At 59.6% G+C, this 27418-nt stretch overlaps 2 protein-coding genes across 2 annotated transcripts; one reads left to right on the top strand and one right to left on the bottom strand.

Moving 5' to 3' along the window:
• On the bottom strand, positions 1–15876 carry LOC142875383 (cadherin-23-like). Its single transcript, XM_076009654.1, has 11 exons — positions 15793–15876; positions 15522–15668; positions 15271–15331; positions 14327–14475; positions 9914–10049; positions 8016–8404; positions 6238–6339; positions 3281–3430; positions 2308–2436; positions 1165–1293; positions 1–513 (listed from the first exon to the last, which is right to left on the bottom strand). Exons 1-11 carry the CDS (start codon positions 15874–15876, stop codon positions 103–105), a joined length of 1887 nt encoding a protein of 628 aa, XP_075865769.1. The 3' UTR covers positions 1–102.
• On the top strand, positions 12625–25698 carry C14H10orf105 (chromosome 14 C10orf105 homolog). The gene is made up of 4 exons (XM_076010082.1): positions 12625–13309; positions 15163–15391; positions 15980–16056; positions 22676–25698. Exon 4 carries the CDS (start codon positions 22681–22683, stop codon positions 23080–23082), a length of 402 nt encoding a protein of 133 aa, XP_075866197.1. The 5' UTR covers positions 12625–13309; positions 15163–15391; positions 15980–16056; positions 22676–22680; the 3' UTR covers positions 23083–25698.
• The last annotated feature ends 1720 nt before the right edge of the window (positions 25699–27418 follow it).

Here is a 27418-nt window from a genome sequence, read left to right as displayed (position 1 = left end):
AGGGGCACCTTTCCCATAAGGCACCACGGTGCACAGCTGGGCAGGCAGAGCAGGGGCTGGGTTCACACCCGCTTGCTCCCTGGGCCGGCCCGATGCAGAAGCTCAACCTGCGTCACCCCGTTGCGCTGCTCTGTGAGGACCCAGAGGACTAAATCGAGAGTAGCTGCCGCCCCGTGAAGGGGCACCCAGCTCTGCGCACCACAGGCCCTCCGTAGGCTCGCGAGGGCTCACGGTGAAGGCAGAGCTGGCCCGTCCTCCCCTCCGTCCCGCCACCCTGCCACTCACCGACAGGGTGGGGGTGCCCTCGTCCTCCACGGTCACCACCAGGTGGTAGAAGCTCTGGCGCTCCCTGTCGGGCGGGGCGGGCCTCGTGGCGATCTCACCGCTGATGCGGTCCATGCGGAAGGTCATGTCCTCGTTGCCCGCGGTGATGTAGTAGGACAGCACGCTGTTGATCCCAATGTCACGGTCGGTGGCCCTCACCTGGACCACGGCAGTGCCTCCGCCCACGTTCTGGGAGGAGAGCAGGTGCGTGGTCACTCGGGAGTCGCGGCGCTGGGGGCAAAGTCCCGCACCTGCCCCCCGCAGCCCAGCGGCTTCCCCGGACCTCGAGAGAGCTTTGCCGTCCACCCTGGGGCCACGCGGAGGATGGCAAGGGCGGCGGCAGCGAACATGCTGTGGGCACCAACTACGAGAGGACTCCTCTCTACAACCCATGAGGCGGGTACTGGCGCCGCCCCCACTTGCAGGGGAGAGGACTGGGGTGTGGGCAGGAGCGTGTGCAAGTCCACGCAGCCCACCGTGGGCCGGGCCGGGGTATGTGGCCCGAGAGACGGACCTGTCTCATGCCATCCTGACTCATGAACGTCCACCCTGGCATGACACCCAGCAACGGCCGGGCGAAAATTCTCCTGGAGTGGCTCAGGCTTAGGACTGAATGATAGATACATTTTTTTTATAATATAAAAAATAAGATTTCTTTTTATAATAAAAGCAGTTGTCCCGAGGTAAACTTCCGTGTGACTAGGAATGAGCCACAGCTCCCAGCCCCAAGACCTGAGGGACCAGGTGAGCCAGGCAGACACTGAAAAAGGTGCTTCATGGTTGGCTCACACCACTGTCCCCCGCTCTGTCCAGCTATATGGACGCCAGAGCTGCGCTCACCTCGTTGACGCTGACATTGTATCCAAAGGGGCTCTCGATCACCGGAGGGTTGTCATTGACGTCCAGGATGGTCACCTGGAGGATGTGGTCCTTCTTCCGTGGAGGGGTTCCACGGTCGGAAGCCACAACCTGTGTGGAGGGAGGATGACTGGAGTGAGGGCCAAAGGGTGGAGGAAGACCAGGAAGACCAGGGTGGAGTCTGAAAGGGCTGTCCCCTAAGTGGGGAGGACTTGGGAGGGCAGAGAGACTCACTGACCCACCCCTGCCCGTGGGTAGCCTGGCCAGCCCTGGGCTCTGCCCAGAGCTTTTACCTTCTACCCCACACTGTGACCAATCCTGGCCTAATCCTTGTCTGACTTGGGACCCTCATTTAGAACCTGACTCCAGAGTGCCCGAGCCTTTACCTTCTGACCTACCCCGGACTGTATGCTGGGCTGCGCCAGCCCCTGAATCTGACCCCGGACCTGCAAACTGACTCAAGGCTCCTGCCTTTAGCTTCAAGGGCCCCTGTCCCATGCACTTGGATCTGGACTCTGGCCAATAAGGAAAGAGCCTCATAGAAGCTTCTCACCAATGAGCTAGAGTCCTGACCATGGGCCAAGCCTGTCCCTGGGAGCCCCGAGCTGCCCAGATGGCCACAGGGCAGCAGCGAGTGAGTGGGAGCTCAGGCCCTTTCAGGAGTGCAGCCCCGAGGTCCCTAGAGAGTCTTTGCAAACGTGCCAGCCACAGCGATTCTGCAATAATGGTGGCCTTTGTGGCTCCTCACACCTGCACTTGTTTCTCACCCCGGCAGAGGCAGGTCAAGTGGGTTTTTTTTTTTTTTTTGTACATTGCACAGATGGGAAAACTGATGCCCAGACAGAGTAAATAACTTGCCCAAGGTCACATTGTGTTTGTGGAAGGGATGGGGCTCTCCCAGCTCCACTAGACCTTCCCCCCTGGCTCTTAGGGCAGGGACAGACACCTCAGCTGCTTCCTCCCCGGAACCCAGAGACCACCCCCTCCTGGGTCGCCCTCTCCGGGTCAGCCGCACGGTGCTCTCGGCCCTGAGGGGTGCAGCTGGGCCCCTGTGACTTGGTGACAGCAGGAAGCTGGCCAGCCGGGCCAGCAGCCAGCTCTCAGCCAGAGAGGGGCAGTCCCCACCTTGAGGATATAGTGGTCCAGCTCTTCTCTGTCCAGGGGCCTGGCCACAAACACTTCCCCAATGGAGTCGTTGGTGGTGACGATCTCAAAGGCCCCAGCGATGTTGCCAGAGGCCAGGGAGAAGAACACCTGTCGGGGAGGAGAGGGGGGGAATGGTGAGGCGGGGAGACGTGGTGGCCACATCAGGCCAAGGGGACCTGCCCCTGCCCACCCGGGCCCTCTGTTCAGCAAGGGTGTTTAGGAACACAGTGTTTTTGCAGACATGACTTATGTCCCTCAAAATGGGTGCGGCCCACCTAGCGGGGTGGTGCCAGGCCTGTGGCAGGCTCCTGGGCCTGGGGGATGTCGGCATGCTGGCCTGGGACAACCGGGCAAGGTCACACAGTTTGCAAATGCTGAAGAGATTTGAGCCCACATACTTGTGACCCAAAGCCAGCGTGTCTCGGCCCCAGAGGCGTGCAAGCCATCTTTCACACCTCCTCAGACACGTTGCCCGATGCACAGAACAGATAGGTGCAGTGTGAACATTGAGGCGCTTCTCCTGCGCTCTGGGGTGTCCCGGCCTGGAGCGGTGGGGACTGCGTCCTGCTGCGGGCGTGGCATGTCCTCCAAGGGGCCTGGGCCGTGGGGAGGCTGGCCCCAGAGCTGGCACGTAAGGAGCAAGGTACTGCGTGCTTTGCGGATATGGTGACGATGGAGTTGCCGGGAGAATGTAGCCTTACTGGGGGGCTGGCCTTCAGGCTCCACGCCCCCTTGCCCCAGGCAGGGCTGCCGCCTACACAGCTCCGGGCAGCTGCGCACCTCCTCCCTGACCACAGACTGGGATGGGCGCAGGTGTCCTGCTCAGGGGCAGAGCCTGCATGAGCCTCTGCTTGGCGCCTGGTGACAGAGATGGCTGAGATGGCCTCTCTGCCTGAGCAGCTGTGGGGGCCCCACCGACAGGGTGGCCCTGGCTGTCACGCTGGGTGCCCACCTGCCCGTTGCTGCCAGCGTCGGGGTCCCGGGCCTTGACTGTAGCCACTTGCTGGCCCACAGGGCAGTCCTCAGGTACGCTGACCGCCGAGTCGGAGGTGAAGTCAAACCGGGGGCTGTTGTCATTCTCGTCCAGCACGGTGATGTAGACCTGGGGGCGAATGTGGTCAGAGACCTGCCACCTCCTCCCCCTCCCTGGCTCCAAGCACCTATGCCCTGGGGGGTCCAGCTGGGACCAGAGTCCTGGTCAGTTCTGGAACATCAGCGAGCTTTCAGAGCCCACCTCGGCGGATCCTGATTTACAAAGGGGGCCCCCGAGCCCATTTTCCCCTGGCAGTCTGGGGGAGACTGGGTGCAGCACACACTCAATACTGGGGGCAGGAGGGCGAGGGGAGGGGACAAGTGGGGACACCCCCAGAGGTGGTGGGGACGGAGAGAACTGACAAGCCCAGCCCTGGGAATGCTGGCCTGGTATTGGCATAGCTTCCTGTTTTTCAAAAGAAACAAGGAATCCAGATTTTTAAGTGAAATTGGCTGACGAGTAATAAAATAAAGAAGAAAATGATGTGTGGGCTGACTAAAACACATCTAGTGGCCAGACACTGCCTGAAGGCCTCCTTGTTGGCTACCTCTGGGTCAGAGAGAAGGAATGGGCCCAAGGACAAGACAGGCCGCAAGGTGGCCTGGCGGTCCCTTTGGGGAGAGGGGCAGATGGGGAAGGCAGGTGAAGTCCAATTGCCCGATAATAACCAGGCGGATGCACACTGCACACAAGGGCAAAGTGTCATGGCCGTGGCGCGGGCGGGCCGGTGAGCCCGGAAGGAAGGCCATGGTGGCTGACGCCTGCAGCCCACGGACAGCCACAGGCCACCGAGGCTGGAACCCCAGGCACCTGGTGTTCACTGACATCACACAAGCGGGGCTGGAGGAGGCTCAGGTTCTAGGATTCCCCGGGCTGGCCTCCTCCCACCTGCAGCCCCCGGCCAGCCTCTGGGGCTCTCGGGCCGCCATTGTGGAGGAAATGCCACTTCATCCTCTCTCCTGGCAGCTCCGCCTCTCAGTTCCAGCCATGCTCCCGCCTTTAGGGCAGCAGTCGGAGCCTTAGGGGAGCGAGCCTGGCCTTGCAGCAGGACCACCTCCACCCCTCACCAGCTGCGTGATTTCTGCAAAAGTTATTCAAGCTCTTCGATTTGCTATTTCCTCGGCTGGAGAGCGGATGAGACCACCCACCACACTGGGGTGCTGGGAGGAGTAAGTGAGCAGACAGAAAGTTGAGAGGTGTGCATTGCTGTCCCTGTGTCCCTTCCTGCCCGGCACACATGCATGATTCCCCTCACCAGGCCTCTGCCTATCTGTCAGGAATTCTGGTTAGGGAGCTCCCTGAAGTCCCAAGCCCCGGCCTGCTCCCTGTGATATGGGAACGACAATGGTCACCACACTGTCCTCACGGCCAAAATAGACGGGCCCCTGTGATCTGATCCCTCCCAAACCCCTTCACTCCCGTCAAGGCCTTGTTTTGGCTCGCTGTGTTTCCATACACCACAGGGCCTTTGCACATGCTATTCCCACTGCCAGAAATGCCCTTCCTTCTTGGCCGCATTAACTCCTATGCATTCTGCAGATTCAGCTAGAGGCACTTCCTCGGGGAAGTCAAGGAGGGTGTCTTATTATAGGCTGTCTCTTGGGGAATCCAGTCACTGGTGTGATCATTCGTGCAATGGCTTTCTCCCACTATACCTCATGCTCGGGAAGGCAGGTGCTGTGTCTGTTTCGGTTTCCCGCTGTAGCCTGAGCCCAGTGCCTGTTCCCCCCACGACCACTACTCTGCTCGTGATGCTGACTGCGGGGCAAGGGGGAGGACTGCTGGGCCTCAGTGGGCCGGGAGTGGGCACAGGTGTCCAGGTCTTTGGAATTAGATAGGAGTCTGTGTCCCGCCCGCGGCCTCTGGTCCACTCTTCCCTCCCCCACCCCTGAAGGCCTGAGGGTGCTACCCAAGAGCTCTGACAGCAGAGCCATTCCCCGCCCTTCCTGTCTGCCTGCCCACCCCTCCCGGGCCCCAGGGCCTGCCTGAACAGGGAGGAGGCAGGTGGAGGTGAGCTGTGGTTTGCTCCGGGCTCCCAGAGGAAGCCATGCTACCTTTAAAGGGCCCCTCCCCCTGCCTCCACTCTAGCACCTCTCAGGGCGTTTGGGGCTACCAGGGTGGCGTATCTGGGGCAGCGGCACCTAGGAGCCTCTGAGAGGAAGCCAGGGCAGAACAAAGGGGGGTGGCCCTGTTTCCTGGAAGACAGTGAAGTGACTGGAAACACAGGGGCCCTAGCGGGAGTGTGCGCTCTGAGGCCCTCGCCAGCCAGGCAGGGGAAGTGGCTGCCTGGCCCACGGAGGGGTCATCCCAGCCATCCCTGCTGCCTTCCTCCCAGACTCCTCGCGACAGCCCAGGGGTGCGGGCCAGTTGGGCCCCGTGGTGGATGAAGGTGTGAGGCTCACTAAGGCCCACTCCGCCTCCAGGAGTCTGAGTCCCTCTGGCCGGGCAGCTGGGAGCCTCACGGGAGCTGCAGGTCACTGTACTGCCCACCAGCCTGTCTCTGGGTCGGGGGAAGGCCTGGGGCCACACAGGACTGACCAGCCTGGCCATAGTGACGGCACGGGGGCCCGGTCCGCAGGCTACTCACCTTCTGCAGGCAGGGTCGGCAGGAGGAGCGCAACGGGAGAGAAGACAGAGATGAGGATGGTTAGCGTCTGTGCTCCTCCAGACCCGCTCCCGCCTGTCTGAGGTCCCATCCTGGCCCAGGCTGCCGGGAGGTGAAGTGCGGCCGGCCACAGCGCCGTCCCTGGGCCAGCTGTGAACACCCTCGCCCACTGCTGGCCCACAGGTGGGGCAGCTGGTGGAGCTGTGGGTTTAGAGGTGTCTTGGGGGTGATGGGCTGGACCTGTGGGGCTCACGCCCGGGGACCCACTTACCACGGTGGAGTCCACCTTGGGGCCGCCATCGTCGGCCACCACTGTCAAAGTGTAGAAGTCGCCCTTCTCCCGGTCCACCAGGCCCTTGACTGTGATCACACCCTGCAGGAGGGGGGCAGGCGGGTGAGTGACAACATCGCACCCACATCGATCCTGACCTTCCTGCCCACGTTCCCACCTCCACGTCACTCCCTCTGCCCGGCATAACTTCCCCACGAAGCTGTCAGCTGAAACCCTACTTCTCCCTCACGTCCCACTCGGAAGCCACCTCTTCCGTGAAGCGTCCTGCTTCCGCGGCAGGGAGGACTGCCGGCTTGCTCGGGCCCCAGAGGTGCTCCGTGCTACCTCCACCGTCGTCTTGTCACACCTGCCCTGTGGCGCTGCGACGTGCATCCTTGATCTTGCCCACTTCCACGCTAGTGAGAACTCCCTGAGGGCTGGGCAGGGCCTCGTGCACCTTTGCGTTTGTTTGTGATCCCAGCATCCTCCGAGACGAGGCCTGGCACACTGCAGTGACTCATACCTCGCCTCTTTTCAAAGAAGGGGTTCTGATAAAGACGCTAGAGCACAGACGAGGAGTAAGAGCCTGGCCGCAGATTCGAGACGGGAGCCTTGCTAGGAATAGCCACTGCAGTGAAGCGCAGAATTTGTACCTGAGCTTCCTAACAGCCAAGGTCAAAGGGGAAATATGATGACTTGTACAGCTTTGTGATATAGTAAGAAATATGTATTTGGTCTCTGTCCCTGGTTCCTGGCACAGAGCTCCTAATCCCTTGGTCTCTCCTGGGTGACAGGAAGCTTTTGGTCTAAGGAGGCAACTCTTGGTGGGCTCCTGGATGGGCGCTGGTCCCCAGAAAGCCCAAGCCATGGTCTTGCCATGGTTAGCAGTTTGGACCTTTCAGCCCCACCCCCAGCCCATCCTCCAGGAGAGGGAGGGCGGGGGATTGAGTTGGTAATCGACCATGCCTCTGTGATGAAGCCTCCACAAAACCCTGAACTGCAGGCTTCAGACTGCTGAGCCCCTGGCGGGACACGAAGGGTGGAGTGCCTGGGGAGGGTACGGAAGCTCCCCGCCCCTCCCCCATACCTTGCTCTCTATATCTCTTCATCCGCCTGAGTGTACCCTCAAATATCCTTTGTAATTAATTGGCAATAATAAGTAACATGTTTTCCTAAGTTCTGTGAGCTGTGCTAGCAAATTAATTGAACTTGAGAAGGGCGTCATGGGAGCCCTGATTTACAGCCAGTTGGTTAGAAGCACAGGTCACAGCCTGGGGCTTGCGATGGCATCTGAAGTGGGGACAGTTTCTCGGGGCTGAGCCCTCAACCCTCGGGCTGGGACACTATGGTGTCCGCTGGAGAACCGGCTGGTGTATGGGAGGGACTGAGCTCTTAACCCGTGGGATCTGATGCTAAATCCGGGTAGAAATGTCCAGAATTGAACTGAATTATAGCACAGCCAGCAGGTGTCCAGAGAGTCAGAGGATGGGTTGTTGGTATGAGGGAAAAACCCGCACTTATTCTGGTGACCAGAGGTAAAACATTCTATGGTGAGTGTGAACATAGAAGGAAAAACAATTGGCTTTTCCTGTTACAAACTTTCACTGTCTAGCAATAAGGACACCAGGCAGCTACACACTAAAAGGCATGTGCTACAGGGATGTTCATCTCAAGGACACCTTAGGTCAAACCAGAGAGCGCCGTGCATAGAAGGCGCTCGGTGAGGGTTGGTGGGACTTAGAGGCACGGTGCTACCTGCCCCCCCGCAGCCCCCTCACCGTGACCGCATCGATCTTGAAGAGCGCTTTGGCCTGGGCGCTGGTGTAGGCGTCGAAGCGGTAGGTGATCTGGTTGAGGTTGTCGATGGAGTAGGCCTGGACCCGCACGACCTCGGTGCCCAGGGCCAGGTTCTCCAGGATGGCGGCCTCGTACGAGGCGTTGGAGAACTGCACGGCCTCGTCCAGCTCGTTGAGCAGGGTGATGTAGACGCTGCAGAAGCCCTGGTTGAAGGGGGGCGCCTGGTCGGTGGCAGACACGTTCATCAGGTAGCTGGTCTTGGTCTCGTAGTCCAGGTAGTCCACGGTGATGATGAGCCCCGTGCTCTCGTCGATCTCGAACTTCCCCTCTGCGCCCGACAGGATGCGGTAGTTCACCAGGCCACCATCCCCTGCAGGACACAGAGGCTGTGCAGTCCCGGGGTGGTGGGCGGGGCTGCCCTGTGGCTGTGGGCCAGGGCTGGTCCGCTCAGCACGCACTGCCCCACCTCTGTGGGCCGGATCATCCCCACAGACGTGGAAGAGACGGGTCAGGGTCAGTGTGGACGGCAAGGTCCAACACACACTGGTGACCCCTCCTCGGGGGCCTGGCCCTGGCACCAGAGAGATGCCAGAGATGGTCGGTTCTGCTCCGGGAGCCTCAACATTCAAGCTCAAGCCCCTCCCTTCGACATTTGGACAAATAGAGGGACCTCTATTTGGACCTCTAAAAGGACCTCTTGCAGTAGGGGCTTTGATCTAGAAAGTGCTAGCTAGATGAGGCAGCAGGCTCAGGGAGGGCCAAGCCTTCATTTGGTTCCTCTGATGGAAGGGTTTCGGCGCCAGGGACACCTTCCCTGTGTTCCCCATGCCCTACACCCCACATTCCTGTGCCTTAAGGAATCTCAGCTAGAGCTGAGATTCCTTAAGCTGAATTCATCGAGGGGAGGACAGGAAACCACTAGGGGAATCCAAGACTTCTTGAAATTACTTGCAAAACTCTGAAATGGGTGCACATTTTCCTGCAGAGAGGACCTGTAGCTTTCACGGGTTTCTCAAAGGGATTCCTGACCCAGAAAAGGCCATGCACCACTGGGCCATAGCAACATATGTGACCTAACGTGTATTAACATGTCCCTTAGGGAGAAGAGTCCACCTGTGAGTTTTCAGACATGTTTCTCCCTCCACCCTGTCGGTGCTGCAGGTGGGCGGGAGGTGCAGAAAGGGGGGCTTGGAAGCTGGCAGAGTGTCTGACATGAAGGGAGAGCAGGAGCTCAGGGAGCCCCTCTGGGGGTGGGGGACCCCCCAGAAAGAGCTCCTCTCTGGCTGTGTCCCTGGCTGGGGTGCAGGCGGATAGCCCAGGGCCCACAAAGAGGTCAAGGAGACCAGGTGTGTTTCTCCTTTGTTTTGCATTGCTGGTCGTAGCCACCCCTGGGGGCTCGTGACCTCGGCGAGGTTCAGGCCGCCTCCAGGCACACCACCCTGCAGAACAGGAGGGGCAGTGCCCCTTGGGGGTCTATGTGCCCGGCCCTGAGCTGGGCCTGTGGGACACGGAGCCATGGCTGGCTGGAGGAGCAAGTGGCAGGCAGCCTATACCCCTCCCAGCCCTACCCAGTGCCTCACCCAGGGCCAGCAGGGAGCTGCCAGGCCTGGGATGAAGAACCTGGACTTGACAAGCTTGTGACCTCTCCTCTGTCCACCCGGAGATGGGGACAACTCCCCCTGACTCCAGTCCTCTTGGGCCTGGGTGTGGTGGTGGGCAGTGATCAAGACCATCCCGGGAGCTCTCCTCCGGCCTGGGAGCGGCTGAATGAGGGAGCCGGAGGCATCCGAGGATGATGGCCACTGCAGGAGTGGCTTGGGTGAGCTGGGGAGGGTCACTGAGCAATGGAACCCCCCGGCTTCTGCCCTGCTGGCCTCACCGGTGTCTCGGTCGGTGGCTCGGACGACAATGACCGAGGTGCCGACGCCCGCGGTCTCCCGAAGGCCCAGGCGGCTGTACTGCTGCTGCGTGAACACGGGGGCCTCGTCGTTGACGTCCTCCACGTACACGATCACCTGCGGGAGCGGGCGGGGGCGGGGTCAGGTGGGGCGCAGGCTGGGGAGCCCAGGGCCTGGCCCACTGCGGCCTATTTGAGTGGCCACGCCTCGCCTGGGCCAGCCGGGAGCTCCCTCTGGGGTGTCTGGGGCTGTCTTGTTGGCCACCGTGTCCTCCCGTCTTGCACAGCACCTGGCGCGTGGCAGGTGCTCAAACGCTATTTGTTTAGGAATGAGCCTTAGCTCACTCTAGGCTCTGCGACTTGCCCTGCGGGGACCTGTGACTAATTAGTGACTCTTTCTGGCCGTCAGGTTTCTCAGTTATGAAATGGTAATATCAATACAATAGTTCGTGTTCCATGCCAACTCCTAAGGATGTTATGAAGACAAAATGAGCCAGGGCACACGAAGGTGCTTGAAAAAATTCAAAGTGACACCATTTAAATATCAAAACATATCTTGGGGAACAGACATAAGAATTTAATGGCGGTTGTAGCAGAGGATGTCAGTGCTCAGACCCCTTTATGATTCACGCGCACTGTCTCGTGGCCAGTGGCCAGTGGCCAGCACTGGTGGCTCTTCAAGGGGGACTAACCTCACCCCACCACCTGGGCTGCTGGAAACCAAAGACCCGGAGAGCAGAAACGCCTGGAAATTTGCACCCCCTGGTACAGCCCTTAACCAATGACTGATGCCTGTGGAGTACAACGGCTCCAGCTTCCTTGGCCCTGTTTGGGGCAGGGAGGGAACTCTCTAGAACTCCCGGTGGGTGAAGGCACCTTTCCTCCATGCCACTTTGCTGGCTGCTTTCCCTTCCTGGTCCCGCCTCCCTTCCAGCTTCTCCTAGGGACACTTCTTACCCATCACCTTCACCCCATCCTTGTCTCAGGGTTTGCTGCTGGGGAGCCCACCCAAGAGGGCGGCTATGTCTGAATTGTGCAATTATGCCTCATTCTCTTACTGCTTATCGGTGCTCTCTAAGTTCTCTTCGGTGAATGTGCGTGTCGTGCATAATGAACATAACGACACAGTTCAAAAGATGTTTGTGGAGAGCCACGTTTGTGGGTGGAGGTCAGCACCCCCTGCCACTCCCCAGGAGCACCGCAGGTGGAGGGTCTGCGCAGGTGTGGACAGGGCTGTGTCTGGCGGAGTTTCAGCCACAGGGTGCGGGTGCTCAAGGAGCTGTAGGGGAGCCCAGGGCCCCCTCTTTTCACAGATGGGGTAACAGAAGCCCAAAGAGAGGAAGTGACTTGCCCAAGGCCTCCCAGCAACTGAGAGGGCTGGAAAGAGGATGGGGCTCTCCTGGTTCTGAATTTCCCAGCCCTATGGCTCCCTGCTCTGTCCTGGGGTCAGCTGGCCCCAACAGGAGAGGCAGCCTCGTCCAACCGGGCAGAGCCAGGGCCAGCAGGAACTGGCCCGCAGAGAGGGGAGGGGAGCGGACGGGGAAGGGGCAGGTTTCACACGTGGCACCCATGCTGGTGGAGGGCCCGAGGCCCCGTGTCGGAAGCACATCTGTCTGGCCTCTGGAACGGGCCCTGGTTCCTTGTCAGGGCTTAGCAGGGAATTAGCTGGAGGGAAGTGAAGGGGCATCTGGCGGCCCCACTAGGGGACGACTCCTGGGTGTGCGGAGTTGGGGGCGAGAGACATGGGCGCGGTGGTTTGTCCACATCACTGCTCTTGGGGTTCCCGCAGCCCTGCTGTGTCATCAGACTTTTCAAGTCCAGACACCCAAAACCCACTATGCAAACTAAAGTGTCCACGCCAGAGCACAGCTGCTCACAGGCTGGAACCTTCTAAATTTGGCTGCACCCAGAACTTGGCTGGGAGAACCTGGTGGGGCGGGTGTTGGGGGGAATTTGCATGGATGAATTTCGGGAACTCTCTTTCTGTAAACAGAAACTAACTATCCATCTTTCAAAACTACAAGCCTCCCTCTTCCTGACTGCCTGTCCCAGCGACCTTGACTCCGAGGGTCGTGGGGAAGAAGCAGGGCCGGTCTGATAGTACCATAAAAAGAAGAGGGTGGTGGCAGGCAGCCTGGGTGGGGCCTGCTCTCCATGAGTCTGGCTGCATGCTACCATCCTCTTGTTGGTTTCAGCCTTGTTTTTAGCAGCACAGACGGGAGACAAGAGGGTGTGTGGTTTGCAGACCTGAGAGACGCAGCTGTACAGGAAGCACAGAGGTCTGCCAAGCTCTTGCCGAGCAGGAAGAGAGCTACTGCCCCCTCCGCCCTGCCCCCCCCCCCGCCCCTGCCCCGAAAACCAGACCTGCTGTCCGTCCAGTGCTGTGCCCCCCAACAGGGGTGGGAGAGGAGATGTGTGCGTATACATGTGTGCGTGTACGTATGTGCATGCACGCACGCCATGTACCCCCTGAGACACCTAGTCTCTACGAGGACATCTCACTCCACAATCCCTGACCCCTCTGCTGGGCTGTCCCTGGTCTCTGAAGCAGTGACCGGAGAACGCGGGTGCCCTGCAAGCCGTCTCTACCGCTGCTGGGAAAGTGAACCCAGGGCAAAGCCTGAGTCCCCGTGTTGTCTTCAGGAAGGTCCCCAGCTTTCCTGGGTCTCGAGGGTGTGGAGGCTGCGCCAGCCCCCAAATTCTCACTTTAACATGACCCTTTGGGAATGAGCAGTGGTTGCAAGTGTGCTCTGAAGGCCTTGTGTGAGGCAGGGGATAGCGTAGTGGTGGGTATGAAACCTGGCTCTACTCTTACTGCTGTGTGACCCTAAACAAGCTGGCTAATTCCTCTTTGCCTCAATCTCCTCATCTGTAAAATGGGTATGATAACAGTACCTACCTCACAGGGCTATTATGAGTGTTACAGGAGTTAAAGGACTTAGAAAGATGCCAGGCACAGTATTGTGTGGGGTTTTATTATTTCTCCTGGTTCACAGGGAGGTGGGTAGCTGAGCGGGTGTGGCTCTGGGTGCCCCACCCCGGCCCCAGTCGGCACTGCCTGGCTTTGATCTGTTTCGCACGGGACCCTGGAACGCTGCACAGCATTTCGTTAAAGAAGGCTTGTGGCTAAGAGAGGTTTGCAGCCACCATGCCGAGGCACTGACAGGAGCAGGCCCTGGAGACAGGTGCCCACCACTCCTGGGGGTGGGGACTGAGGGGGCCGCAAGGAGGGCTGTGGTTAGGAAGCCTGAAGTCTAGGGACTAAGCCCAAGCTTCGCTGGCATCAGTCACCCTGCGGCCTGAAGCGGGCCCTGCAGAGGGCAGGCTCTGCCGTGGGCATGCTGATCACACGTGAGCACGCGGGTCACAGTCATGCAGGTGAGCGTGGCTGTGTGGGAGGGCCCAGGTACGATTCAGGTAACTGTGCCTGACCCTCCGTCACCAGGGCCCCATAAGAACCCCGGGGGATCTGGCCCCGTGGCCATTTCCACCGGGCAGCCCTCCCTCAGAGGGCAGCGGGACAGACCCAGTGTCTCTTTCCTCCCGAGCAGAGCTGCCGGGGCATGGCAGGAGCTGGGCCCAGGCTGAGTCACCCGCCCCGGCAGGCCCCAGGTAGCTCTGCTCATTGTTTCCAGCGGGGGAACCAGCGGGTGGAGATGGGCCGATAACACAACCTGCTGCTCTCCACTCACGTCTCCCATCTCCCTCCTACTCCTCACGTCTGCGTCTGACTCACTTCCCACCGGTTTAGGGGAAGGGGCTGGCAGCTGCCGAGTGGGCAGTGGGGTGGGGGTGACCTTGAGAGCTCATCTCATTCATCCCCCTGCTGCTGGGCAGGAGTGTGTGTGACCCCACCCAGCCGGTGGGGACACTTGTGCTTGTGCAAGGTTCAGGCTCAGTTGATTTCAACTGCACAGGTAAGTGGGGGTGGAGGGCAAAAAAAGAACGCATTTGATGGGGCAGCTGGGAGACGTGACTGGAGTATTTTAGGGACAGTTTCCATGGAAAGAGCACTGAACTTGAACTCAAAGATGCGGGCTCAAGTCCTAATTCTATCACTAGCAACTTCTCTTGTGCCTCAGTGTGCTCATTGGTAAAATGAGCTTGGTGTCTACACCTCCAAGATCATCTGTGTGGGGTTTCCTTGGCTCACCCTAGAGAGCTATGGTGGACGCAGGGTTAGTATGGTAAGGACCCCTCTTTCACCTCAGGACAGACAGCAGTATCAGTGACTCCCTTCCGTGGCTGGAAAACTGAAGCTCAGAGCAAACTGACAAGTCCAAGATCCTGGGCCGGGCCTCCCTCACCAACCCCCCAGCCCCCATGCCCCGTCCCCACTGGGTCCCAGCTGGTGGCCACCTCCGGTCTCGCTGTGGCCTTGGCCCCAGCCCTCACCCTGACGGAGCTCCGCATGGGGCCCAGGTCGTGGTTGTAGGCCTCCACCAGCAGCACGTGGGACGAGTTCTGCTCCCGGTCCAGGGGCCGGGGCCCTCGCATCAGCAGCCCGCTGCCAACGTGGATCCGGAAGTTGTTGCCATGGTTACCTGTGTGGAGGGACAGACGAGGTTCATAGGCTTGGCCCTAGGGCAGGGGCTCTGGTCCCCCTGGAACACTGACCCTGCCCAGAGGTCTTGGGAACCTGGCTGAAGCCCACATGGCAAGGAGACCTCTGCCTCGTGCTGCCTGGGCCTGGCATGGCTGGGGCAGGGTGTGTGTGTGTGTGTGTGTGCATAAGTCCACCTGTCCCCTCCTCGTGGGAAGCCTAGGGGGTCTCCCTTGAGCCCCAACTCCCAGGTGTGGGTGGAGTGATGCACTTCAGTATTTCAGAACGATCTAGGGTATGACAGAAAGGCGTCCAAACCAAATTCCCTGTGGGTGGCTGAAGCCAGGATTTTAGTGACATCTCCAGGCTGGTCCAGCACCTGTCGCCCCATCTGGCAGTACCAGTACCCTGATTCCAGAAGTTGGCGGGTCAGCACATTTCATTTTCCGGCCATAGTGACTGGCCCAGGGATGGGCACCTGATTCTGGCTGTACGAACAGCCCCAAGCCCTGGAGAGCTCCCTGGGGGCTGCCCTGGTTCAAGACCCCTCTGTCAGGGTGATGGCCTTGGGGAGCACTGTGGGCCTGGGGACTTTGGGAGCACAGCAATGGGATGTAGCACCCTCACTTAGCGTACCTCCAACTAGAGAATTTCTCTGTTCCTCCCTTTCGCCCCACCCCGTGTACAGCTCTTGGGGCTCCCTTGGCCTCACCCCCCAGACCTGGGGCAGCCCAGAGAGGCTGTGCCCCAACAGAGGCAGGAGAGCTGGCCCCCGCCCCAGTGCAGCCCCACTCACCGCGGAGGATGCGGTACCACACGCGCCCAAACTCGCCCTCGTCTGCGTCCGTGGCCTTCAGCTGAGGGAGAACGAGACCCTGGAGTCACTTCTTGGATTCCACGCAGCAGAGAGAAAAGAGGTTTGTGGGCCCCTTTCCCTCCCTCCCCCACCCTCCCCCGTCCTGCCAACCCCATGGTTTCCCACAGAGACCGGGAGGGTGGAGACGAGGGGACGCGAGTGTCTTTCTTATCCCCATGAGGATATCCAACCACAATGGCCCCACGCTGCCCGTCCAGGGCCAGCTCTGCTCCCCGACCCTCCTCCAGGTTCTTGGGGAGGACGGGAGGTGGATGCTGGCGCCCTAGCCCGCCGGATCCAGGCGTGAACAGGTTGTCCCACACCTTCACGATCCCTACCTGCCAGCGTGTGAGAGCCCAGAAGCCTCACCGAGGGCGGCTGGATTGCGTGGCTGCTTCTTGCCCACACTTCTTGGCCTAAAGCCATTCTGGCCGTACCGGGTCCCCGCGGGCCACTGTGTACTGTGATGGTCACTTTGTGGAAGCCTAGACCCCCGCCCCCTCCCGCTCCAACGACGGCTCCACGTTCATTCACGCACACGATCATGCCAGTCTAGTTTCGGATCTCCCTGGCTCGCTGGGCTGTACCTCAGGCTTACGTGTTGTGGTACATGTAAGTGGGACTTGTGGCTGTGTTCTTCTCACTCCAGGATGCTGCCCTGCGCTCAGCCCTTTTTACAAGGAGTCTGGCCTTGAGGCTGCTGGCAGAACCAAAGCTGGCCCCAAGGTGAGTCCTGTCAAGCCAGAACTGAATACCTACTCTACCCACCTGAGACAGGTGGAGAACATCCCTGTAAGGCGGTGCAGAAAGAGGCCTGAGACTGTGTGGCCATGACATACTGTCCTGGACAATCGTGGTGAATTGCTTTGTACGGCCCTGCACCTTCCTACTTCTTCTAGATCCACCCCTCCTTTTCTCCCCACCGCTCACCGCAACCCTATGGTGTGTGTCCTGGAGCCACCATGTTCTTACTGACCACACCACTAGGGCCAGAGGGGATTGGTCCAGAAGCAGTCACCTGATCAAAGCTGAGCCAATCACAGCCTTCTCTGGGACCGCTGACCTGGGGCCCCCAGTGAGTGAGTCGGTCTCTCTGGTAGTAAAATGTGAGGATATCAACACTCCCTGCTCCCGTCTCTCTAAGCTCATCTTCACCACTCTTTCCACACTAACTCTGCCCTAGCCACGTGGGGCTTCCTGCTGTTTCTTGGACACCAAGTGCATGTCAGCCTCGGGATTTTTGTCCTGGCTGCTTCCTTTGCCTGGCATGCTCTCCCTCCAGGAGTTTGCATGCTCACTCCCTCCTCTCCTCCAGGTCTTCACCCACATAGCATCTTCTCATAAGGCCCTCCCTGACCACTGTATATGAAGTTGTAGCCCCACTCCAATACCCTGGCCTTCTCTGCCCCCCACTACCCTCTGACACACCATATCTTTGTTTATCACTTCTCCCCTCTGAAAGAGAAGGCTTTGTGCCCTGCTACATCCGTGGTCTCTAGAACAATGACCCTTGCGCACAGTAGGGACAACATATGTTGGCTGAATATGTGAATGACTTAGTAGCAGATCTCTGACATTCAGTGAGTACAGATGAAAGGCACACACAGCACGGAGCACGGCAGTATTGGGGTCCCTGGGCCTAGTTACTCTGGGAGCCCAGGTGTGCCTCCCTTTCCCTGTTTGATTTTTCCTCTGATCCTGCGGGATATCCCAGTACTGCTCTATACCAGGGGTCCTCAAACGTTTTAAACAGGGGGCCAGTTCACTGTCCCTCAGACCGTTGGAGGGCTGTTGAGAGTGCGGCGCACATTCCACACATGCGCACTGTGGGCCCAGGACGAGTCAGCTGCTAAGCAGGACAGGCAGCGGTGGCAAAAACACCCGGCGGGCCGGATAAATGTCCTCAGCGGGCCACATGTGGCCTGTAGTTTGAGGACGCCTGCTCTATACACTTCTCCTTTTGTCCAAGATAATGTGAATTGGATTTTTGTTTCTTGCCACCCAAAACCCTAATACATACTTTCCTGTCTTTGCCCACTGGACAAACTTCCAGAGGAGAGGGCAATCTTGCTAGCAAGATCAAGAGAGCAGGGGCCATTGAGGGTGGGACTGACCAAAGGTTGCCAAAGGGGGGAGCTGGCTTCCTAGAGAAGGTTCGGGAACATATTCAGGCTGGGAAACGTGGGCAAAAGTCGAAGTTGCTGAGGGGCTGAGCAAGGGACCGGGCCCCCAGTCTGTCTGGAGTGAGGGGCCCATGCTGGGACACAGCAGAGGGCTCTGGTGAGAACAAGGGCCTCAACAGATAGCACAAGGGCAGTGGGAGCCTCAGCAGAATGTGCAGCACACATGTGACAGGTGGTGGCCATCGTGAGAACAATGAGCCTGGCAGCAGGGGAGGGCCTGGTCACACTCGGTGGACAGCCAGCAACTGAGGGGTGCGTGCCCAAGGATTCTGAGAAGTCTGCTGATGGTGGGGAGGAGGGCAAGTATGCTGGAGCAAAAGGAACAAGGGCTCTGGGTCTGGCACACCCATGTGTGAATCTAGGCTTTGTCACCTACTGGCTATGGGACCATGGATAAGTACTTGATTCACTGAGCCTCAGTTTCCTCATCTGTAGACTGGGTACAATAAGAACCCACCTTGCAGGGTTGATGGAAGGTTAGAAGTCATCGTGCAAACAATTTAGTCTGGTGCCTGGCATGGGGATAGGTGTGAAGGTTGGCACTTTGAGTTATGCTGCCTTCTCCAGGGAGGCCCCCTTGATTGATACTGGAGGTGGGGCTGGCCAGGTTGCCCTCGCTGTGCAGTTCTGACTCTCCCCCTTCCCTGAGAATCCTGAGAGCTGGAAGGTGGAAGGATGTCATGGGGCGCTTCAACAGTCCAGAGCTGGGCGGGATCAGGAACTGAGCTGCCCAGGGGATGCCCCGGAAGTTTTGCTGTCTGCTATCTCAGGAGAACTGGGGCCATAGATGAGACGTTCCATCAGTTTGGGAAAATGAGGGCAGGGAAGGAGGGAATCCCAGTGGGGGCTCTGGGCAGGTGGGAACAGCTCTGGGTGGGATGCCGCTCATTCACGGCACCACCCGCCTGCCGCCCATGCCCACCGCCCAGGCTGGGGACCGCACCGGATCCCCTGCCACTAACTCGCTGGATGACGCTGGGCATGCCACTCCTCTCTGGACCCCATTTCCCCATCTGAGAGAGGAGGGGCGCTGAATTGGATGACCTCTAAGGCCCCCTCCAGCTCTGACCATGCACAGGGAAGCACCCCCCCCATTTGGGGGCAGGCAGACAGCACCTCGTTCTGTGGTCAAGGGAAGGAGGGGAGAGCTGAAAACTGAAAACTGGGGCTCCGAGAAGCGGGGTGGGTCCCATGTCCAGGTCTTGGGCCAGAGCCACAACTTGCTGCTTGTGTTGCGCTTCTGGGAGCCTGGCGGTCCCTGACAGGGAAGCCTCACAACTCGGGCTCCTAAGTGGGTGGCTGGCTCCAGGGACACGCTGGCTTCCGGGGAGAAAGGAGGCTGGGGGAGGGGAGTGTGTGAGCGTGTGTGTGTGAGCATGTGTGTGCATGTATGTGAGTGTCAGTGTCTCTCTGTGTGTCTGTGCATGTTAGTGTGTCTGAGTGTATGTGTGTGTCTGTGTGTGTCTGAGTGTCAATGTGTGTGTCTGTGTATACCCAGCGTGTGTGTCTGTGTCAGTGTGTGTGTGTATCAGTGCCAGCGTGTGAGTGTGTGAATGTGAGTGTGTGTGTTGGTGTGTCTGTGTGTGGCAGTGTGTGTCTGTCAGTGTGTGTGTGAGTGTGTGTGTGCACACGTGGTGTGGTGTGAGGAACCCCGCTGAGGGTCTCCTAGGGCCACCAAACTGTACGGAGCTCAGCCTTGCTGTCCCTCAGTCCCATGCTTCCTGCCCTGTGATCCCCTGGAAAACAGGCCTTTGAATGAGAGGCTCTCACCCCTCTGCAGCCAGACGCCTCAAGGGGAAGGTGCTTTTCTGAGGAGCAGCGGGAGAAGCCTGGAAGAAGTGGGGCCTCAGGGGCCCTGGGCCCATCACTCTGCCTGTCCCACCCAGCGGTGCCGCTCTGGCCCCTCTCCCCGGTAACCTGGAGGCTGGCCGGCACTGAATAGCGGCTGCAGGCTGCCGACCATACCATTTAAACTTCCAGTGGGGGAAGGTGAGAGCCATGGGGCCTCGAGAGGCAGCAAAACCCTCCCCCTTCGTCCCCCGGTGCCTCCTGCCCGAGAGGGCTCCAAGGAGACAGGCTGGAGCGAGGCCAAGGCCGTGGGAAGGCTCGGGAGCCCCAGCTCCTCTGGACAGCCCCCTCCCTCCCTGCCCGGCTGCCATACCGACCCTCCTGCATGTCCTCTCCCCCAGGGCAGGGCCGGGAGTCTTGCAGACAAAGCCAGGCCCTGCCGGAGAGTGAGGGGAGAAGGCCCACTCTGCCGGGGCGGGCTGAGGGGTGCCGGGCACAGCAGAGCCCAGGGCAGGGTTGGGGGCACGGGCACCGCCCGCTGCTCCTCGGGCCTCCTGTGCACAGCTGAGAAGACCTCTCCGCCGAGCAGGACTGCCAAGGGCTGGCTCTGAGGTCAGTGCGTGGGGACCCCAGGAGCAGTTTCCGTGCAGGGAGTGGGGGTGAGACCCCCGCTGGGGGACTCCGGGGAGGACGTGAGGCTGTGCTCAGACCTGGGCAGCCCCTCTGGCTCTGCAGAGGGCGGAAACAAGGCCCAGCAAGGGGCAGTGGCTAGCCTGAGGCCCACAGCAGGCCCTGCTCCGTGGAACTCTAAGGGAAGAAGGAAGGTTCCAGACTGAGCTTACAGAGATACACCCAGAGCAGGGCCTGCTGGGGTGCCCTGGCTCCAGCGGGAAGGGGGAGGCTTCGACTGCCCCCGAGATGACTCCCAGCCTTGGTCTGGTGGAGCCTTTTCTGCCCAGAACCAGCTGGCCCTTGCTGGCGGGCCAGCAAAGGGTGTTAGGGCACCTGGCAGCTGAACCCGCCGCGAGCTCCAGGGAGGGCGTCTTGTCGTTTTCAAGCACTTTGGGATCTCTTGCTGCCATAGGGAGTACTCAGGTGCTAGTGACGACTCCACTTGTCTTGCTATTAATGCAGATCCCAAGGCCTGAAGCCCGGACCCTCTTTGCTGGCCTGATAGGGTCTCCAGATCCATTTGAAGCTCTTGAAATAAAGTTAGAACTAGTAGGATGGAGTCATCTCCCATTGCACACTGCCCCATCCTCCCTCCCAGCCAAGCCTTGCCCGGGGTAGGATGGACAGCTGGTTTCTCCCCAGGGGACATGGCAGTGGGCACACCCCAACCCTCCTCCCTGCTCGGACTCAAGGAAGAGCCAACCCACGTCCGGTTGCCTGGCCAGAGCGCTCTCTAGGCCTGACTGACGCCCGAAAGGCGGAGGCCTCGGGCAGCTAGACGGGCATCAGAGTTTCTAGCTGGGAGGGGTGCTTTTCTGTCTGGAAATGCTGGGAGGGGTGGTGGCAGGGAGTGGGTGGGAGGTGGGGCGCACTGGATGCCCTCAGTCGCTGGGCGCGGGGAGCCAGGAGCTAGGTCCTGCGGCTGCTGGTGAGTGCTTGGGGTGGGCACAGGGGCCCCCCAGGTGGGGGACTGGGTGGCCGGCTCCCCTCCCCACCACCTGGCGACAGGGATTCCCTTTAGGTACACGCACAGCCTGGGTGTGACTTGAGGCCTTCCCTCCTGCCGAGCCTCGGAGCCGTGAGTGAGACTAAGACGCAAGCTGGGAAGGAGGAAATCTGCCAGCCCCCAGCCTCCTGCAAGACTCCCAGGTCTAAGGGAAATACTTATTATTATTATTATTTACGAGTATCCTCTTTGGGATTTCCTGTCCTGGTTAGAACTCAAAGACCACAAATGCTGCCCTGCAGCTCCACGTAGCCCGCTCACGTGTCTTGTCTGGCCCGTGTAGCGTTGCACATATTTGAAAATTCATTTCCAGTTTATTTGGTCTTGGCAGTGTCTCCCCTCGTCCCCTTCTTTCTTGCCTTAAATTTGAATTAGCTGCCAACATTTAGGCATCAGGAGTGTTTGCCTAAAACTTCCAGATTTCTGCCTTCTCGCGGGAAACTGGCAGAGCCGACCACACGGGGCCTGCAGTCTGGCGCTGGCACCGTCAGACTGGGCTGGGCCCCTCCGCGTCCTCAGAAGGGCCCGGCCAGCGCTCTCCAGGCAGCCCTGCCCACCTGTCCCCTCTGGTCACGCAGTGTCTGCTGGCCAGGCTCTGTAGGCATTTTTATTTGCAATCCCAGACATACTGAACCCAAAGCTCAGCCTGATTTCCCATCTACAGGGACCACCTGCCGGGCTCCCTCTAACAGGATCCTCTTAAGGGATAACGGAAATGCCCTGTCAGGTGACTGATGTCCCCAGGGAGGTTTCCAGCCCTTGCTTGTCAACCCCCTTGGGGCTTATTTCCTACCTGTTTCCCTGAGCAGCTCACTGAGCTCCGAGAGAGGGCTGGGCCAGAGGGGTGGAAAGGCCGTGGGGCTAGGTGTCAGGAAACCTGGGCTTTGTTTGGCCACTGACTCACAATGTGGCTCAGGCTTGGCTGTCCCCTGATTGGGCCTCGGTTTCCCTACCTGTCATGGGAGCAGGTTGGACTACACTGGAAAACCCACAAGGCCAGGCTGGTGAAATAAGGTATGTGGTGGGCTTTTGGGGGAGTGTGGCGAGCTGGCACCCGGGCCCTGTCCAAACGGGACAGTTGCTGCCAGTATCGGGCAGGAACACAGGCCCAGTGCTGCCAGTGGTGAATTCTGACATTTTAAGAGAGGCCAGGCACACAGATATTTACGTGAAATCTTTTTTTTTGAAATTCACGATTATATTTATGAAAACACTGCAGGGACCCAATAAAACACACCTGTAGGCCCCTAATTTGCAGCCTTGGGACATCAGATAGTTGCCAGGGGCCCTGCCAGCTGTAGCATCTAACCATCTGAGGCTCGCTCCTGGTCACAGAGCAAGTTACTGACGGAGCTGGTCCTAGATCTCAAGTTTTCAGGCCTAAGACTTCATGGAAATTTATGGGAATGAAGAGAAAATGCCGAAAGGCAAGTCTCTTGTCTCCTCCACGGCAGATGGGGTACGGGGTGTAGCAGAGAGAGAACCGGCACTCAGCCTGGCCCCATCACCTACCAGCGGTGTGTGCACTTGGCCTTGCCATCTTTCTGGGCCTTGCTGCGCTAACCTGTCATGTGGCCCTGATGCTATGTGGTTGGATAGTCCCAGCCCCATCAATATTCCCGGGAAAGTCTCCCCTCCCTCCCCTGCCCAGGTCCAGCTGATCTGCCTCTGAGCTTCTGTCCTGTTACTGTTGCAGAAGCCATGAGCACAGAGGGCCCCAGCCTCACCAGCGCCCCGGCCACCAAGCCCCTCACCTTCCTCTCAGCTCTGGTCACCCCGGGGCCCCCTGTGGAGGCAGCTGACCCCCTCCCCGTGCTCATTGCCCTGGCCTGCATCTTCCTCCTGCTGGCCACCTGTCTGCTGTTTATGACGCTCTGCAAGCCGGCCCCGCTGGACCCGAGCCGCCGCAGGGCTCGAGAGTGCATGCCCCACCACCCCGGGAGCCCCAGCGAGCCCCAGCTCCGGCTCTGGAAGCGCCTGGGCTCGCTGCGCCACTCCCTGCACAGCTTCCGCCGCAGCAGGCCTGCCGCCCCTCGACGCCCCCTGCCGGAATGCAGTGACAACCGCAGCGACTGTGACTGCACGGAATCTACCAAGATGTGACAGGTGTCCACGCACAGATCCACCTGCAGATCCTCCTGCCTCGGATGGAGCCTGGCACTGCAGGCAGACAGTGGCCCAAGCAACCTGGGCCACACGCTCACCCCCAGCGGTTTCCTGTGTGTCTAGGCCGGTGCCCCTTCCCAGAGATGTCTCCCGGAAGAGTATCTCTGCGGACCCCCCAGCTGCTGCTTGCTAGAAGACCCCTGGATCAAGGGATGAGCACCCACAGCCACGTGGGCCCTTGGCCTGAGGGTCCGCAGGGTACAACCTGGGGCTCCCTGGGACACCTTTCTGGCAACTAGTATCAACCACCTTCTGGAAACAGCACCCCTGCACCCCAACAGAAGCCCCACCCTCCCTCCAGGATCCGAAAGTTGGCATGGCCACAAGTTCCCTCCAGCCGAGCGAAACACTCAGCCTGCCCTAGGAGCAGGGTACTGTCCTGCCGTCTGTGCTGACTCAGCGCCCAAGGCAAGAGGGAACCCAGGACTCCTCTCCTTGGACTTCCTGGGCCCTGCCAGTGTCTTCCTGGTAATCCGTGGGAACAGCCACCACGCTCCTGGCGGATCAGATGCCTGGGTGCCAGCGGGAAGCAGGGGCAAGCAGGAAGCCACCAGAGCACACCCTGGCAGCTGTCTTGACGGGCCCCCTTCGAGGCGCCCACGTCAGGGTCGGCAGGGAAGGGGCTGAGTGGGTTGAGAGGCTGGTTTCAGAGTTCAGGCTCCTGCTGCGACAGGGTGGCAAGAGGCAGAGCACTGCCAGCAGCTGGAGGGGATGCCAGCCGGGCTCTGCAGGCGCCTCACAGTGGCTCCATGCCTCACCCAGGGAAAGGGGCAGCCTCCCCTCGGGTGGGATGGCTGGGACCCCTCCAGGGCAGCTGTGGGACCTCAGGCCTGGACCACACTAGTCATGCTATGTGTGTTTTTGGTGATTGCCGCACTGACTGTCTAGCTGCCAAAGCAATCCCACCCAGGAGAGACTTCACAGAGTCCCAAACCCTTGATCTCTCCTCCGAAGGCCTGGGTTAAATGCTTTGGTTTGGTCCTGAGTTTGGAGAGTGGGCAGAGTGGGGCCTGAGCTGCCTAGCTCCTGTCCCAGAGACCCAGCTGGCCAGGGGCCCACCATGGAGCTGCCCTGGCCCATAGTGTCACCTTCCTGTGACCCCCTGTGAAGGCAGCCAAGTCATCTTAATGAGTGAGTTCTGGTTTGCCACTCCCCAGTTCCCAAACCTTCACTGGCTCCCTAAGGCTAGCTGGATGCAGCTAAAGTTTCTTAGCCTAGAGTGCAGTGCTCTCTGGGATCTGGCTGCAACTTACCTTTCGAGTCTCATTTTGACCCAAGACTGCAGGCAAACTGAACTACCTGTCCTCCCCGACTGTCCCTCATGCCTCACACAGCACCCAGTCCGTGAAGCTCTTTGCCCTCCAGCTGAACCACCCTTGCTCCTCCTGGCCATGTGGGGCACTCCTGTCTCTGTCTTCTCCTTCCTCCAAGCCTGGGAGCTTGCAAAAAGCCAGACCTTGCCCAGTGCCTCGCTTTGACTCCTCAGCTCTGGGCACACAAGTATGTGGCCTCTGTTTGTAGAGTGAGGGGTGGCCCAGCCTGGGTGTCCCCGCCCTGCAAAGCAGAAGGAGTCCTAGTAGAAGCCCACACAACACAGAGCCCTCTTCTGCCCTCGGATGCCCCTAGAAAGAAGATTCCTATCTGAGTAGGCCCCGCTGAGAGACCCCATACGCTGGCCCTCCAGGTCGATCAGACCTCAAAGAGCAAGTCTGGCTGTGCAAGAAACTTACTCATGGGGCCTTGGGGAAGCCACCCTGAGACCATGGATTTCTCCCTGGGAAATGGCGAGAGTCAGGATCAGGGCTGCCCTACATTACTCAGACTCTAGGATTTCAGCCCAAGCAGTGTTGAGTAAACAGAAACCAATTCTTTGGGGTTTAGAAAGTGGGGCAGGCCTCCTCCCAAAAGGTTTTGTTCCTCCTCCCTTTCCGCTTGTTAACCTCTTCCTGGTTTGCTTCCCTGAGGCCTCTCTGAAACATCCCTGGCTGAATTCAGTCTGCAGCCACCCGCTCCTGGCCAAAGCGGCCTGCCACCAGGGTCCTGGCAGTTGGGGGCAGCGGAGAGGGCTGCTCTGAGGCCTGGAGGAGGAGGAAAAGCTGGGGTGGGGAGGGGAGCTCTCAGAGGTGTGGCGGTACCCCCAGCTTGGGCAGCCCACTGGTCTGGGGACACTGTCAGTAAGCTGGGCTGGGGCCCAGCTATGTGGGGAGGGTCCAAGTCCTCATGAGCCGAGGCCCAGAGGAGAAAACACTCCTCCTTTCTCCTTCTAGAAGCAGCCACCGTACTCCTGCAAATCCCCAGGCTTCCTGGGCTCTCCACGCTCCTAGGAGTCAGCCCCTGCTCCCAGGCCCTTTCCTGCCTCCTCCTGGTCCTGATGCAGGAGGTGGGCACACTCCCGGCCTCCCATGTCCCTGCCCCTCCCAAGCCCGGGAGCCCGGCCCAGCGGGCAGGCCCAGATCTGCTGTGTTTGGCTCAGCCTCTGAATCGGGTCGGAAACCCCGAGGCTGGCAGCGAGGAATTCATTCCCGGCCTCTCTCCCCACCCAGCAACGAAGGCCTCCTGGGCAGGCGGGGGCGGGGCGGGGGGGACCGGGCTTCGCTGTCAGGGTCCTCTCCTCTCTCCCTCTGAGCCTTGGGGCTGCTGCCCCTGCTCCCTGGGCACAGGAGCCCTTTCTTCTAGTGCCTGTTTACTTCCCGAGAGGGAGCCTCGGCCAAGTGCCCTGTGAAAGCGGCTCTGTTCTGGGCCTCGCTGGGCCCTGGCTCTCTTTCCCCAGCTCCTTTCCGGGAAAATGTGACATCTCCCTGTCCTCCCCACTCTGAAGAGCCCTCTGGGTGGTGTAGGCGGTGCGGAGCGGGCTATGGAGAGGGAGGCCCAGGCCTTCTGGCTGCTTGTGGAGCAGCCAGGGTCCTGGCCTCAGCTACACAACCTGGGGGCCCACTCTCCCCGGAGTGGGAAGTGGGCCTGGGTCCCCCTTTTCCCACAGCACCAGCCACTTTCAGAGCCGCAGGCCCACCCTGGACCCTCACCTGTTTCTGTCCCTCCCCCCACGATGCCCCTGAGCAGGTGCCCTCAGAGCTGAGCATGGCCCTGCCTGCCCCCAGCCTGCCATGCGCCCCAGGGGGCCACGGGCCACCTGCCTGCACGATGCTGTGGCCCTCAGGGATGTCCTCGGGGACGCTGGCCTCATAGCTGCTCTGCAGAAAGATGGGCCGGTTGTCATTGACGTCCAGGACGGTGACGAACACGGTGGCTGTGCCCGTGCGCCGCTTCCCCACCGGGCCGTTGTCTGTGGGAGGTGGAGGACAGGTGTCGGCGGCTGCCCTGGGGCAAGTTCCCGGCCTGTGCACACTCCCAGCACCAGCCAGGGATGCGCCCCGCTCCACCCTACCCACCCTTTCCTCTCCAGCCAGGAATGACACTAACAGTGCCTGGTCCTTAGCTAAGGCCACGCACCAGGCGGCACTCTAACCCCTTCAGGCCTCTCAATGACCCTGGGATGTAGGCCCTGTCACTATTATCCCCACTTCACAGAGGAGGCAACCGAGGCACTCAAGTGGATTGAATGGTGGTGCCCAGAAAAGACACACCCGCGTCAAATCCCTGGGAACCTGTGAATATTAATTTATTTGGTACAGGGGCCTTTGAAGATGTAAGTATATTAAGGATCTTGAGAAGAGACCATTTTGGATTATCTGGGTGGGCCACAAATCCAATGACGAGTGTCCTTGTCAGGGAAAGACAGAGTGAGATCTGAGACAGGAGATGGAGGCAGAGACCGGGCTCACAGATGCAGCCATGGCCAGGGACACCTCGAGACGCCAGGGAATGGAGGAGTCAAGAAGGATTCTCCCCCCGAGCCTTTGGAGGAAGGGCAGCCCGGCTGACACCTTAACTTTGAATTTCTGGCCTCCAGAATCCTGAGAGAGTAAATTTCTGTTGTTTTAAGCCATCGAGTTTGTGGTGATTTGTTACGACAAACCTAGAAATGGATACAGGTAGTAAGTGCAAAACGTCAACTGCTGTCAGGGACAGGCGGGTAAGGTGCCCACCAGGGTATGCCCACCAGGGGCAGCTGTGCTCTGCTCCAGGTCACAGTTGACAGGCAGACTGTGGGCCCAGGGACACCAGATCTTCTGATTTCTCGAGAAAAACCAAACATCTGAACTTTTTAAAATAAAGTCTCCTGATTTTTAAATGTTCACAGCTAATTGTCATTCCTCATAAAACACTGGTGGGTCAAACAAACATCCCTGCAGGAGAGACTGGCCTGGGGCCT

This window comes from Microcebus murinus, chromosome 14 (assembly GCF_040939455.1).
Source record: "Microcebus murinus isolate Inina chromosome 14, M.murinus_Inina_mat1.0, whole genome shotgun sequence".
NCBI classification, from domain to species: domain Eukaryota; kingdom Metazoa; phylum Chordata; class Mammalia; order Primates; family Cheirogaleidae; genus Microcebus; species Microcebus murinus.
The sequence above is the reverse complement of the archived record's forward strand: the minus strand, read 5'-3'. Positions and strand labels throughout refer to the sequence as shown.